We start from the raw sequence: 16,468 nt of genomic DNA on the forward strand, positions 1-16,468 counted from the left end.
AAGAGGGAAAAAAGTTTTTGCAGGAGTGTTCATATAGTATGATACAGCAATGAATTATTCTTTGTCTAAAAATCTAGAATCACAAAATAAGAACTGCACATTTTTGGAGGAATATACAGACCACACATCGGTAAAACACCAATAGAAGGCAGCAGGTTTTAGCATTTTCAAATTTATTTAGTTTTCCCCCTATTCATTACAGAAACCCATGTAAAAAACACCACACTGTCATAAAATACAGTAGCAGCAATTGGCAATTTAAAAAAAAAAGGAAGATAACTAAAGGAAGAGAATTAGTGGTGGATTTATGGTGGGAAAAGTTAGGAGAAGAAAAACAGAACCGAGAATAAAAAGAAAAATAAACTTATTTCAAAACAGTCTGAAGGTTCCTGCGACTTAAATTCAAACAGGGGAAGAGAATAAACAAATGAGTCCTGCCCAATCAGAACGCTCTAAAGGCAAGGCTGTTTAATTATTCATGAACGGCTCTGTTCATTTGACTGACAAATGACACACCTCTCAAACTGTTTTGTTTAGTTTTTTTTTTTGGTAAGAAAGAATAATTTTTTTTTCTTTCATTAATTCTTCAAATTTTCATTGATTTCTCTCTAGCTCATTCTCAACTACCTAGTAGTCATCCAAATCAAAAAACTCCTCATCTTCTTCTGGGTAGTCCATCCCCTGGAAATCCACTCGGTACCGCAAAATACCTAATAAAGAGACATTTTGTTAAAAAAAACAAAAAAAAACACACATATATATATATATATATATATATATATAAATAATATAATAATATTCTATATCAACATCTGCATCATTTTTTGTTTATAAAGAAATCTACATTCAGCGCCCCGCTCACCTCCAATTCCTCCGAAACCCTTGACGAACTGCGATCCCTCTTGACTTTTATCCGTCACGATCTCCAGAGTCGCTCCAAACTTCTTATAGCTGTTGGCAAACCACTCCAGCAGCGGCATGCACTCGATGAGCTCGTGTTCCTGTCCCGTCTGACCCGCATAACACCACCACAAACACACAATCAAAGAAATGAGCAGGGCTGTCAACAGTATAAAAGTGTTATAATAAATGAATTGCATGGTGAATAAAAGGCAATTTGACAATCGGTGTCAAACGTTTGACACAGATACATACACACCTCTTTGTCAATGAAGTGCGATTTGTCCTTCTCTTGCTCTGGGGTCAAATAAATGATTTTCTCATCTGAAACACACAGCAGTGAGCAGACATTACAGAAGCGCTCCCGCTTGACACAATCTAATCTCCTACTATCTGTTGAAACAACATCCTGCAGTAAAAAAGAAACACTGTGAATGTTTACACTGAACACACTGACACGCAGCGCTTGAAGGCACAAGAGGGCTGTACTGAATAGAGAATATAATCAGATAAATAGCCGTTACTATACTGGAACACAGGATTGACCAATCAGAAGACAGGAATGATCCATATTATAATTTCTGATGTAATTTAGTTAGATTTAATTATTTCAAATAAGAACGGACGTGTCCATATTATATTTATGATGTGATTTAATTTAAAGTATTTATTTAAATTTCTAATTAAAATTTGAAATAGGAATGAAAGTGTATGGCAGCAGGATTAATTAAAATGGAATTGAAATCATGAGCTGTGATTGTCATGCATATCTTTCAGTGATGCACGGTTCTGTGATCAGCAGTAAATCTCCACCCGAAGGCCAGAGGGCGCTCTCGCGCTACAAATCCAAATATGCCCCGAAGAAGAAATCCAGGAAATGCCTATTGTTGCAACTGAATAAACAGAAGATTTCATTGATTCAACGTGACCAATAAACAAAAGACTACAATAATATATGTTTTATCAGAGTTCTTCTAATGATTATTTTATATTAAAATAAAGTAGTTTTTATAATGCAGTGCCATTATCACCGCTTGGAATACTATGAAATATGTTGCTTGCCTTTTTCTGTGTAAGTCGTCACGTCATCTCACAGAAGGATTTATTTTAAACACTCGACTGACGTTATGAAGTGAATTTGGAGTAAAAACGTTATTAAATGTGTTATTTTCACATGCTCTCAGACGGAGCCGCATTTACTACACAAAGTCATTGTTCATTAAGAAACTACGAAAACAGCTGTCATTATCGCGAACGATTTCTTCGATTTTTTATAATCGTTTTTGCGTAACTTGTCAGTGTACTACGGCTCTTTGTAGTAAATGCTGCTCCATCTGAAAGCAGGTAATGATGATTTACTGCTGATTACAGAACCGGCTTTACAAAAAAAATTGTGCATGAAAATTGCATTCAATTTATCATGCAGCCCTACAAAAGTTTTCATATCAGATTTTCTGGCATGATTTAATTAAATTGAATTACTTGAAATTCAAATGTGAATCTTGAAATATAAATAGTTTATATTATAATCCAGGAATAATCATATCTTGAATGATTTAATTATTTGAAATGCACTGAAAGTAGACTGTCATGTGTGTGTCTCTTTACCGTTCTCCGCGCCGTTGACCTCTGCGCCGTGCAATTTCAGGACGTATCTCATCGTCTCTAAGTTTTCATAGACAATGAGAATTTCTGCGGCTCCCATTTCCAGTGCCTTCAGGGTGTCATCCACACCGAAACAATACTTCCCTGTGTCCTGACTGATCTCATCGAAGTATCGCCCTGAGACACAGAACACCGCTATTAATGTTAGCAACTAGTCAAACATGTTTGAAACCTAAATTGGCTTTTTAGAATTTCTAAAGAAAACAAGGAATATGGAGAATCGGTCACTATATTGTATTTAGGATGAATACAATATCAAAATAAATGATATAGCTCAGAATTTATTTATTCATTTCTTTTACACATTCAATGACAAAAATGCAATAAGAAATGTGAAATTATAATTTAATAAGTGCTCTCTATGCAAATATATTTTAAAATGTAATTTATTAGAGCTGAATTTTCAGCATCTTTACTCCAGTCTGCAGTGTCACATTATCCTTTGGAAATCATTCTAATAGGCTGTATTTTAATCAAATAAATGTAGCCTTGGTGAGCAGAAACCACTTCTTCTGATTAGTAGCATACATGCAGTATGTACTGAATTGTGCATCAATACATACAAATTAGGGATCAATCGATATTGGATTTTCTCCTTAAAAATTATAATTAAGACTTTTCTTTTAGTATTTAAAGGCACAGGTCACCAAAAACTAGAATGTTGGTAACCAAACAATTGAATTCCACTGCAACGCTCTACATTGCGAGTAAATCACTTGCATATGCAACTAAATCTTCACCCTAGTGACTAAATTATGTCTAACATTAGCCAATGGACAATAAATTATCTGCTTTTACTCGCCAGTGTGCGAGTTGGAGGCTAAGTATATGTTTAGCATGGATATATTTTCACTCGCGAACAACACTCTTTGACTGAGTGCTTCAGAGTTTCACTCTGTCAGGCTTTTTTTATTCAGTTAATTTCAATGGATGCGCAGTGCACCTGTATTTAATGAACCGTAAACTCTAGTTTGAAGATGCACAAATCGCCATCGCTATCTCTCTCACACACACGCAGAGACCGAGAGAGAGAGAAAGAGAGAGAGAGAACTGACACACTACATTTAAACAATATTATTTGTGGCATTTTCCCATCAAAATAACGTCGATACTATGGAAGACTTCAGCTTTTAAGAACAGCTGGGTTCTCCGGTGGTGGATGGATTTAATCTCGATCTCATTGGCTGGCTATTATCATCTCTGTTTTGATTTCAGCAAATCAGTTCGAGTGAATGCACAAAACCTGATTTATATTCATGAATCCAGCAGCTCATTAATCCTTAGTATGTTTTATAGTTCTTATTAGTAGAATTCGTATCATTATTATCCAAATTAGTCCAATTAAATTGTTCAGTTAAAATGACTAATATGCATTCAAACATGGTTATCATTCAAGTTTACTTCTAATTACTAAAGTTCTATTCGTAAACAATACTTAATTATTATAAAGCTTGACTGACTGATGTTAATGGTGTACTTTCAGATATTTAAAAACACTGCACCATTTTTCAATCTTTTACAATCTATATATATAAAATAGAGAGAGACTGGCGAGTAAACTAAAATATTTACTAGCCACTGGCGATTCAATTGCCAAGGTGCCCGTAGAGGGTTACATTGTATGAAAAAAATTAAATAAAATACTATGGAATTCAATGGAAACCAGAAACCCACATTCAATAAAATATCTTCTTTAGTGCTCAACAGTAGGAAGACACTTTCATAAAAAGAATTTTCATTTTGGGGTGAACTATCCCTTTAAGGCACTTTAAGAACTTAAGGACTCTCTGGGGTTTGCACAAGCAAAACTTTAGAACTTTAGGTTACAGAATAATTTCTGAATGCAAAATTAGACTCTGCTCTTGTTAGAGATGCATATGATACAGAATTGCATCTTTGTGAGAAGTAACATTTACCTATTAATTTTTTCTCCTGTATGAATTTGACGTTGGACAGGACCTCAGCAGACAGTTCGATGGCCTGATTGAAGCCGTTTTCTCCTCCGTAAGAGATGTCGACCAGCTTCAACACTTTCGCCTGCAACCTCTGAAACCGAAGACAACAAACTGATGTTAGAAAGTTAGACTTCAGCCAATCACAAAGAAACCGCAATTTGGTCACTTCCAAAGACAAACCATGTACAGATCAAAATAATTCTCTGAATATTTCTACGTATTTCTCTTAACAATGACTATAGAAAGTGAATTCAACTCATCAGAGGCCAACAACTACCGACCAATCCGCTTGTTTTCTTACCGGGTCAAACATGTCTGACTGGCTGAGCTCGGTTTTGAAATCTGCAGATCCGGCCAGCACCAGTCCGGCCACGTTGACCTTATCATTAGATACGTAAAACTGCACAGCCGTCTCTGCCACCTTCCTCACGTAATTATGTCTCTTCTCCATCCGTAACCGAGCGAAACGCAGCGCAGACTGACCTCCTCTTCCTGACAGAGAAAATCATGATTTATGCAATTAATTCTATAAAATAACATTCAAAAAGAAAAGAACAGAAAAGAAAAAAAGTGAAGATGACACTGAATTTTATTTAGCCTTAATTTCAATAATTATGCATTTATTCCAAAAATAAAAGGGTAATAATTAGAAAGATAGCAAGATTTAAAATGTTTATGCAAGAAGTAAAATATAGTCTCATCTAGTTTAAAATAGCCAAGGCATATTTTTCACTTAATAATCATAAAAAATAATTATAAAACCAATTTGTAAACACCAATTTAACATTAAAAATGTATTTAATTCTATAAAATAACATCCTAGAATAGAAACCCAGAGATCTTTAACTTTGAGTAAGATTACACTGTTACCGGACAATATAGCTAAAATAAAATAAAATTTCCATATTTATGCATTCATTCAAAAATTAAAAGTGACTATTTGAAGAAATAAAACAAGCTAAAAATGTTTATTCAAGAAGTAAAATATACTTGAGAAAAACAACACTTACTGTACAAGAAAACACGGCTAGAAATGATCATAAAATGTCTATATTTATGCATTTATTGTAAAATTAAAAGGCTAATAATTATATTTACCTTTGAAATTCAAAACAATATTTCATTAAATGACAAAGAATAATCCATCATTTTAATTTGTATACACCCATGTTACATAACAATCAGCGCCGTTTAACTACAGATAATTTTAATATAATTCAAATGAATGCAGTAATGCAAATGAAGCATAAGCTCCTTTCACACTGCACGTCGGACCCGGATCATTGCCGGGTCGCCTTCTGTGTGAATGCAACCATGTCCCGGGATTGATTCCGGCATTGAACCCGGGTCGGGGACCTAGTAACATTGCCGGGTTCAACCCTGGATGAGCGCTGTGTGAACAAAAGCCAGATATAATGCCGGATCGAAGTGATGACGCACGTTATCGCATGACTCTTTTACCGGCTTTTTTGAAGGAAGATCAACGTTCGCGAACGAAAAAATATGAGCAAATTGTAATGAAGCAGAGATCAGTTTGTTCCTCACTTTCCGCGTTGACGCCGAGATCGTTCGCTTGCTTCAGTCAAAGTATATTGCCTACCGTTTTGGACTCGTACATAACACGTCACGCGCTGATGTCACGTGTCGTTACGGGTTGTGTGTGAAAGCACGCACATATCCCGGTAATCACTGGCAGTGTGAAAGTGCAAAATCTAGCGACCCGGGAACAATTGCCGCAACACTTTACCCGTGTATTTGCCAGAATGGCAGTGTGAAAGGGGCTATACTTACCAAATCCAACACTGATATGCTGCTCTTCACTGAATGACAGACGCTATTAAAATGTCTAAGAAACTCATACTCACAAGTCTCAAGAGAAGGCTGAATTATGAATCTAGCTTAATGGCTAAATACTAAGTGCACTGAAAGCCCTATCACATCAAAGTCAAGTGTTTGGCTGTGATTACCAGGCTGCAGATTAACCATTAGTCGAGGAGAAGAGGCTTTTATTAGTCACAGGGAAAAAAACGATCCATAGGAAGTAGCGAGGTCACACAGTTCATGACGGACAGATTACTAACAGCTGGTCTGTGTGATAATTACAGTACATCATACATCCAAACGTTTGTTTCGACCTCAAATGTGGCTTATCATCTGAAACATGCAAGTAGAAGCAAGATTACATGGCCTCTAACTCCAACGTTAACCTAGAAAAGTGTGTGCCATTAACTTATTTGTGCGTAGGCTGAATATGCATGACCGTTAACTTCACCGGTGCGATCATTTGCATTTAATTTAAAATGCCATTTTTTTTTCTCATACAGAGTAATACATCTTTGGAATTTGTAAAAGGTTTACTTTCACTTGTGTGCACTCACAATAATGAAACCAAACAGGGTGTGCCTTCTGCTCTTTAGCTCTTTGTGAACTTGCGCACATCCAAAAAAAAAAAAAAAAACTGTGCTTGCCTCACTGACTATAGAAACTGAAATGTCTACTTTTAAATGATCTGATTCAAATGGAAAACAAATATTTTCAGATCATGTAATCCGTATGAAACATGCACCTCCACTGTGGAGATGACGAGAAATACAGAAAACGCGAGCTTATCAATTAATTTATAATTTTAAGGCAGTCTTCTTGCTGTTTTTCCCCTGATTCATAATCATTACTTCTGCCGGTGTGCTGTGGCAAGATTTATGCGTGCGCTTGAGCACTGATAAGCTATAGGCAATTGAAGGCTTATTAATATTAATTGCTAAAAATGAACAACTACCAGTCTTTCCCCGAGGGCAGCCCTAGTGATTACCGTGTTTTTTGGGCAGGTCCACAGTGAATTTGTGCAGCACTTCTCTGGTGTTTCCCTGTAGAGTCCCGAACAGAGCTCCATTACCATCAATGACTATGAATCCAAACTTACTGTCGTCTGACAATAACGCCGTCAGAGCCTAGAGAAAGACAGACGATTATACAGCACCTCAAGAACAACGAGCTTCATGAAACAGGCTTGATTTGGACTGGGATTGTACCTCGGTGTGGAACTTGTTATCACAGAGGTACAGAGAGGTGTTGATGGGTTTAAACGGCTCAAAGTCGATGTTGACTTTCTTCTCTTTGCCTTCGTCTGTCACTATGGTGCCACAGTAAACCACCAGACCGTTATGGGGCACTGCAAATACACAGCAAACAAACCAAAACCATCAATACGGGAGAAAAATCCAACGGTATGTTTGCTACAGTCTGACAATTCTATACGGAAAAAAATATTATTTCTTCATTTCTGCATGTTCTAATAAGTGATATTGTTTCAAATCATGAAACAGGTTTGTGTTCCCGACTTTGATGACAGTTTGCGGTGCAGGCTGCAATATTAATATTAGATTGTTTTGTCTTTCAGAAATGCATATTTGACAGTAGTAGCTTGAGTAGGATGCAGAATACATTTATATTATCAAAAACAGCAACATCTGGAAAAATTGTAACAACCTCATTTTGATCTTTTATTTAGTTTTTATTAAAATTCACCATTAGTCTGAGTAGTGCTAATTCCTTCTGCTTTTGATTGAAACATATGACAAACATTATATCGACCATTTATGCAATCCTTCATCTCGTTTTATTAAGGAAAAACATTGCGATAATTATCGTTATCGTTTTATCGCCCCACTTTAGCCAAAACACAAATTTCATGCTGCGGACGAATATCTTTGGATTACCAAAATATCATGGCACCATTAATTGGTGAGATTTCATACATGACCTACAAGAGAATAGATAACTGTCCATTGGTTACTGTGAATTTTCGTCTATGTGCCATAGGAGATGTCAGCCAATAAGGAAAAATAAGCTACAATTTAAATACACAAACTGGAGCACAAATGGACTGTGCACAATAAGATCAGGATATTTAGAAAGTACAAAAACGTCTTTTTTTAGGGGCATGATGACTGTATAGCCTACGATCAAAATTAACCTTTTAACATTAATGTTGTTCCAGCTAGCAAAAACTCACAATTTCCCATCACAAATATGCTGAGTATTCATTTAGCCCCAATTTTATTCTTCTTAGAAACAAAATGCTATGGCCTTTTGCCTTCATAAATCTGTTCTCATTTGATCAAATAAATTGACTGTGAGTGGCCGGAAAAACAGGCTTTTGTCTCAAATATGATATTTGATGATAAAAATAATGATATTTTTGCCATATTGCCAACCCAGAATGCAGGTATGTTTGGTTGTGGAGATGAAGAAGCACACCTTTATTATAGAGTTTGAGTCTCTGCTGCACTGAAGTAATGGCTCCCAGCACTGAGAGCCGGTTCACTCGACTCTTGATGTTTGACGCTGTACCGAACTCATCAGCCAACATCTTGGCCACTCTGGAGATCTGATCTTTAGGAGGAATGATGAGCGAGATCATGCTGGTCCCATTACTGACACAGAGAGAAACAAACGCCAATGTTATTCATATACATTATGCATTAAGCAGATGCTTTTATCCAAAGCGACTTACATTGCATTCAAAGTACATCATTCCCTGGGAATCAAACCCATGAACATGACCATTGCTAGTGTCATTATCTACTGGTTAAAACAGAGGAACTGAGTTTTGTCAAGCTGGAAATATTAAACTGGCAATTATTGTCAATCAAACAAAATGACAGAGAGAAATGTCCAAAATTAAGCTAGCAGTTATTCATGCTACCTATGAATAATCCTTTTAAGCCAGCATCCGAACTCAAAAGATGACGGACTTGGAACGCTACATAGTCAGCAATAGTTTTAATATGCATAACACATATCACACAGAATTACCAGTATTGCTTTTTAATCAATACTTTTCTGCATTAAGTGCTTTATAACCTCGATAGTGTAGACAATTTTTACTGCTAGTACATGTCACAAATAATAAAGAATAAAGAATTGACAAGTATAACAAACATACAATATTTAAGTAAAAATGAAAAGTCAACCTTAAATTGGCATTTGCAAACATCTTTTTTCTTCTGTAATGTGACATTTCCCAGGGTGAAACAATATTAAATGAGCTAAAAGGACATGAACTCACAGGATCCTTTAAATGACAACTGATAAGTATTTTAAGACTGCACTTTGATCCTTAAATAGAAATTTTTAATGTCATCTAATTGTCCTAAATATCCCTTACAATATTTTTTTTTGTTACATGATCTATTGATACACTGAATTACATTTTAGTGGGTGCCTTCTGTGAATCATGGTAAAAAAAAAAGTATGATACTAATTTTTTGTTCAGAAAAATTAAACAGGACACATTCTAAAGTACAAAGAAAGCTGCATTAAACTTTAGTTTTGGTGCTTTTGGTCCTTCACCCAAAAACAAAGTAACACAATGAATTAAAGGGTGAACCTGTTAAGTCAAAAGACTGAAATGGTATTTTCCCAACACAGTGCATTCTGGGATTTCCTTCTCTATAAGTCAGGGATCAACAAATACACATACAATCCCTTATAATGGTGCCTAGACGGGTAGCTTACTATTTATTAGAACAGAGTCAGAGAGTCACACAGAGGTCAAAGGCCTCAGTATTGCCAGTGTATGAAAGTGGCATTTTTAGAGTTCTCGCACACAAACCACTGCTAAAACAGAGACTGACTTCAAACACTGGGTTTACACCGTCCACACTGAGCTGTTAGGAATTAACAGGGTCACGTTGGTGCCAAAACACAGAGACAGACCAACATACTCTGGTTTATTTACACACACACACGTGGCATGAAGGTCAGCGGCACGCGAGCATGAAAACAAAGAGTTTCAGTTTCTGATGTGGGACTTTATGTGCATGTGAGCATTGCTTACTCTTATGTGCAGTGTGCACACCACTGAACTATATATTCTCTATTATAGATCAGTATGCACACACAGAAGTTACCCTTGAATGAAGGTCTCTATTGTTGTGACGCTCAACATAACTACCTGTCAGAATGAAAGCTCTCTAACACACACAGTGGTTTTTCTTCAAAGATACTAATGTACACAAGCTTTACCCACGATAAAGCGCTCACGGATCCACAATCTCAATCCAGCAAAGCATCTCGCAGGTAGGTTGAAGGCTCAAATCCAGCAAAAGCTGATCAAGAACAATCACAACTCTGTCCCCAACCAAGACTCTTATCTGAACCAACAATAAATGTACCGTTTAATGAGTGATTATAGTCATTAAGAGGCACTTTACACACCGGTTTGAAACTCACCGTGATTCAAAACTCAAACACACACACAGAAGGTCTGAAGTGAAGTATATTACACCTGGCCCTGAGGCTGGAGTAAATAATGCTAAGTGCTGTTTACTAAGGCAGGAAACACCACTACTATTGCTCATACTTAAACTTTAGGGATTAGGAAGAAAACCACGTAAAATGTAACTCTGTGTGTGTGCAGGCACACATATGATCCTTCGGCTCAAAACATGAATTCCATGATATACAAAATTTATTTTTTTTTATAAATACGGGTGTTGACATGTAATAAATAAATCTTTGTGGGGTTTGACACTTCAGCTTTTCAGTTCCCAGTTCATTTGTCAACCACTAAACTAACACAGCATTAAAACACGTGAATGCACTCAAAGAAACATTCATTACGTGTTTCTTTCACAGACGCGCGTGTTTACGTAGCTGTACGTATACGTGTGTACGTATCTAAACGTGGACATTACACATACTTCTATTGATTTTTTTTTAATATATATATATATATATATACAGATAGTTATTCACTTTTAACCTAAACCCACCTCTACCACTCATAGAAAACGTTCTGCCTTTTTACAATGGCAAAAAGAAAGAAAAAAAAAAAACTTTGTTTACTTTATTTTTATATCAGTTTTAGATTTTATTATTATTTTGTTACACATACACAGAGACTATCTCACCCTCTCGCCGCTTCCAGACTCTTGATGAGTTTCTTGATCTTCCAGATCTCCACGTTTCTGTCCGCCGCGTTAGGATCATCTGCCATCTTTAGTCCTACAACAGCGGAAAGAAACGGCCGTTAAAAACCGGGCTCGACCAGCCCCGTGTGCGCGTGCGTGTCCGGCCTGAGCGCGTCCACACTAGCGCCCGGTAATCGGTGACTTGACGCCCCTCTTCGCTCCCCAAGGCCGCACTAACAAAAAGTACCAAAGTAGCATGGTATTACCCTGATTTCTGACACGTAGCCCGGAGGTGCTATTGTATTCTTCGAGGTATCATCAAACAGTATGGTACGTCGAAGTACACTAACAGTACCCTCCAGAGCCTCATATAAACCAGTGCGTAACACATTAGTTGATTATAAATACCTGAGTGTCTCTCTCCGATCGGTCGGTCTGTTCCACCCGCGTCACGCTGCCGCCGGTTCCTGCGGATACACGCGGGAGGAGGAGCTCCAGCGATTCACTTCCTAGTTACCTGCCTAGAAACCGTCGGGCGTCACGTGAGTCCAACGGGCGCTCGACTGAAGCGCATTCAAATCTCAGGATTCACTTAATGGGAACATCAGATATCAAATATATACTGACAATCCGTCAGCAGGAGGACCGAATAAAGACAGTACACCTGAATAAAGACACAAATAAACTTTTATAGAATTGGCAAAAATACAGCGGACAACATCCGGGCCGCGCTAAGCCCCGCCCACTTTATATTTGCTTTCCATTCTAGCCGCTTATTCTGTTCCTACAGTAGAAACCACAGATGTGTGTAAACATGTATTAACTGCATATCTGTAGATATACATATGCGCAAACATCTAAGGTAGAAAAACAGCGCCAATACGTCGTTTTGATTGTTTAAGAGTTTCGCCGGAAAGCGGAAATAAGTATAACGTAACCCAGAAAGGGTGCATGGGTAATGTATTTTTATGATGTTCAATATCAAAAATGACTGGAGCCTATTTATGTCCTAATATATACATATATATTGCAAATACGTTTTTATTTCATGAAATAGCTTCAGTCATACAAATCAAAACATATTTTCGAGGAAAACAAAAAATACTAATAAAATTATATATATATATATATATATATATATATATATATATATATATATATATATATATATATATATGGGTCAGTGACATATGTACCATAAAAAAGTGTTTTTTCAAAAATTTCAAATAACAGGCATAAAAATGGTTGACTTTTGTTCTACTAACTCTCATCTTTATAGAAACATATGTTGTTTCAAAATTTTCAATTGGAATCAGAATTTATGTGACAATTTGTTGTATTAGTGCTTACAATCGTCATATGGTGTGACATGAAAATAATTGTATATAAGCTGAAAATGGATTATATCTTTCTTAAGTTACTCACTTTATCAAAGTCATTTATCATAACTAAACTGTGATCCATTATAGTTTTGTGAAAATTAATTAAATTTGTGTATTATTTTTTAAAACATTGCTCAATGTGAGACCTATGCCGTCGGTCTTTCAAAAATTTTTCTATTTATTGTGACAAACCTTGCTAGAAAATTATAAAAATATTTGTGACTCTTGCTGATACTATTTTCTATGTATTCCATGAACATTTTCAGGTTTTATCATTAATAAAGGTAGGCTATGTTATTTTCACAATTTGGAATGTCACACCAAATGATATAGTGTCACACCATATGATAATGTCGCCATGTGTCAATGCAAACCATGTATTATCCTACTTATTGGTGAGTACTGATCACTCATATGGCAGGAAATATTTAACCACTCTTAAATGCTGCAAGGTAATATTCAAATTTTATTGATTTATTTGATATTTAACAATTAAACAAACATTGTTTTAATATTGTATGAACCATATGAACATATGTTTGTGTATCAAATTTCATTTAAATTCAAAACTGGTCTGCAATATGTATTAAAATAAGTAAAACAACCAATTTTTTTATATCATATGAACCGTGAACATACAACGTAGCTGAGTGGATCCACAAATAAATCAGTTCATCTAGACTCCATTGTACATAAGCCAGTCAAATTTGGAGAGAGTAGTGAAAGTGAAGTGACATTCAGCCAAGTATGGTGACCCATACTCAGAATTTGTGCTCTGCATTTAACCCATCCGAAATGCACACACACAGAGCAGTGAACACACACACACACACTGTGAGTACACACCCGGAGCAGTGGGCAGCCATTTATGCTGCGGCGCCCGGGGGGCAGTTGGGGGTTTGATGCCTTGCTCAAGGGCACCTAAGTCGTGGTATTGAAGGTGGAGAGAGAACTGTACATGCACTCCCCCCACCCACAATTCCGTCCGGCCCGAGACTAGAACCCACAACCCTTCAATTGGGAGTCCAACCCTCTAACCATTAGGCCACGTAGCAAACATCTCCCTCTATCTCTTTGTCCTGTCTGCACTTGTCATCATTATCTGCCTCAAGTTGACAAAAAAAAAGGAAATGAATGGTTTGAGATGAAGACAACATTGTTTAGACTTAAACAGCATTCTAAGGTTTCTGGGAAGGGATCTGCGGTGTCTGTCTGATTAACTAGAAATCTGTATCACCGAATTAAACTAAACTAAACTTTTATGTGATGATTGACCCAAATAAATGTTTAAAAAGACAAAACATACATTGAACTTTGTTATTTATTGTTATATATGCAGGGAATTACAATTCATATCATATGGTGTGACAATCAAATCATATGGCGTGACAGGCAGACATGTCACGCCATATGATGTTTTCTGCACTTAGCACAACCTTGAGTCTTGTAGCTACACATTAGCATACTAACAACATGCTAGCTATAACAAAGCAGCATAGATTTACATATAATTATGACAAAATAATAACATTTCTTTTGCATTTTTATAAAAAAATGTGTCACACCAAAAGACATCTGGAAGTGGGACTTTTGTCAGAGTGCCAACAAGATCTGATTTATTGTAAAAATAAAAATGATGACTCACCTCAGGTTGAACAGTAGAAATACACTGCTAGTTCTGTACATCATTGCTGAAGAAGGTCCTCTCCTTCCCAAGGGTGTCAAAACAGTTGTCCGTTCAAATATCCCAAAATAGTGTCACACCATATGAATTTGATTTGTGTGACAAAATCTTTTTGATAAGAACTGACTCAAAACATTATGATTGGACTTTGAAAAGAGTACGCTCACAAATAGACATCTGTATTATTTGTCTGTATTTTTTTGAGAATTTTTGCATTTATTTTTTTTTGTTTTATTCAAGTTCTCACTTTGAGAAACAAGTGCCGGACAGTCACAGCATATGAGTTTTGTTATGTTTGGTTGAAAATTCTGAAAAAAATTAGTTATGAACCGGTTTAATGTTGAATATGTTCACATAAAGCATAATGTTCTGCACAATATTGAGAAGGTTTTTGGCAAATATATTTTGCATTCATACATGTTTGACACTGAAGACAGCAAAACTGCCATGTCACGTCACCCACCCATATGTATATATATATATATATGAAAGAGATTTTTAGAAATGAGATTAACAGAGCAATTTCTGGAGCAGTTCAAAGTTGTCTTCTGTGTGAAGGTGACAGTCGGAAAAAAAATCAATCATTTGACTTAAAAACAGCACATCATTGTCTAAGGCCTGCCCTTTTAATTCCAATAGCTATTGCAAGATCATTATTATTTGTTTGTTTATTTATTTTCAGAATAACAAGGACATTTGTTTAACAACTCCGTACCATAAAGGGATAATGTAATAACGTGGTTTCAATTTTGCCAGTTGTATTCGATGTTGAAATGAGGACATGATTTCTCCGTTTGCCGTATGATGGTCTCGTTGTCACCAGCAGAGGGAGACATTGTCTCTCACAAGTCACAACACTGTGATCCCACACTGAGACAAATATGAGACGTTTGATAGATTTGGAAAAAATGAAGACTTGACTTATTTGTTTTACAAGACTTTGTCTCTAGGGATTATAGTGGATTAGAGTGTTAGTGTTTCCTTTACAATCCAGTGCAGTTCATTGGGGCACATTGTGCCTCTGGTCAGTTTAATCACTGAATAAAACATATAACATTTTTAGAAAGTCTTACATATTAGTAGACACATTTATTTGTCCATATGGTGTTTGATGAGTTCATACTATTTTAATTAATTAAACAATAGATAAAACAAGGCATAGCCTACTTATTACATACAGAGAATGATTGGAGTTCTTTTTACATAAAGAAAATCCCATATCGAATGAATGAATGAATTCTGGCTAAAATATATTTTAAATACATGCTAAATATATGTTGCAAACAGTTAAGCTCAATGAAATATGTTTTTGAAATGCATAATTTATTTTGACCTTCATATACCAAAACCTATTTAAAAAATGTATTCCAGGGACAAGACAATACATTTCCAATCTTACAGTAGCATACATTTAGGCTAAATGTGTTACATGATGACAAAAAATTATGTGACATGTATAAATTTATTTATTGGGTTAAAACCTATGGAGGGCAAAATAACCTTTAAAAATATGCTTTTAAAAATATATAAGCATTTTTTAAATATATATTTAAAAACATTATTTAAAAAAACTCCCAAATGTGCTTATATTGGTAGAAAATACTTTAATTTTAGCTTCTTCTTCTTTTTTGCATTTTTTTTTTTTTATATTTTGAAATACATTTAAAAATATATATTAGAAAATATATTTCTGCTAAGCTTTCCTGGCTAACCAAAATTGAATGCTTAAATGTGTGTTATGGGAACATTCTGGGAACATAAATTGTTAGCTGGGTATAAAATATATGTTCACACAATACACACTCCAACTGCAACAACTGAAATTACTTTATAGACATTTTGCATGTTTATATTTAGTGTTTGTGCATGCTAACACACACTCAAGGCTGCTTCCCTTATGCAGGCGATGGAAATCTCAGCTGAAACTGTCTGTGATAACAGCGATTTAAGGACAATCCCAGTCATTCT

General features: G+C 35.8%; 1 protein-coding gene across 2 annotated transcripts; it reads right to left on the bottom strand.

Annotated features, from left to right (window-relative positions):
* Window positions 1-156: 156 nt before the first annotated feature.
* LOC128027771 (eukaryotic peptide chain release factor subunit 1-like) lies at window positions 157-11,997 on the bottom strand. 2 transcript variants are annotated; one of them, XM_052615633.1, is made up of 11 exons: window positions 11,843-11,997; window positions 11,435-11,528; window positions 8,778-8,953; window positions 7,550-7,689; window positions 7,330-7,468; window positions 4,822-5,012; window positions 4,482-4,611; window positions 2,509-2,682; window positions 1,160-1,224; window positions 863-1,010; window positions 157-710 (listed from the first exon to the last, which is right to left on the bottom strand). In XM_052615633.1, the coding sequence occupies exons 2-11, from the start codon at window positions 11,518-11,520 to the stop codon at window positions 628-630; spliced, it is 1,332 nt and encodes a 443-aa protein (XP_052471593.1). In that variant the 5' UTR covers window positions 11,521-11,528; window positions 11,843-11,997; the 3' UTR covers window positions 157-627. The 2 variants fall into 2 exon arrangements, with proteins under 2 accessions (XP_052471593.1, XP_052471594.1); XM_052615634.1 differs by lacking the exon at window positions 11,843-11,997 and adding an exon at window positions 11,701-11,724.
* Between the last annotated feature and the right edge of the window lie 4,471 nt (window positions 11,998-16,468).

Source organism: Carassius gibelio, chromosome A14 (assembly GCF_023724105.1).
Source record: "Carassius gibelio isolate Cgi1373 ecotype wild population from Czech Republic chromosome A14, carGib1.2-hapl.c, whole genome shotgun sequence".
NCBI lineage: Eukaryota > Metazoa > Chordata > Actinopteri > Cypriniformes > Cyprinidae > Carassius > Carassius gibelio.

Bases quoted from the DNA above. Each gene is read 5' to 3' on its own strand.
- LOC128027771 (XM_052615633.1), bottom strand. From the start codon at position 11,520: ATGGCAGATGATCCTAACGCGGCGGACAGAAACGTGGAGATCTGGAAG. The intron at 8,954-11,434 runs GTGAGATAGTCT...TCTCTGTGTCAG, and splicing joins AGTCTGGAAGCGGCGAGAGG to TAATGGGACCAGCATGATCT. The intron at 5,013-7,329 runs GTAATCACTAGG...TTTCTCTGTCAG, and splicing joins GGACCTGCCCAAAAAACACG to GAAGAGGAGGTCAGTCTGCG.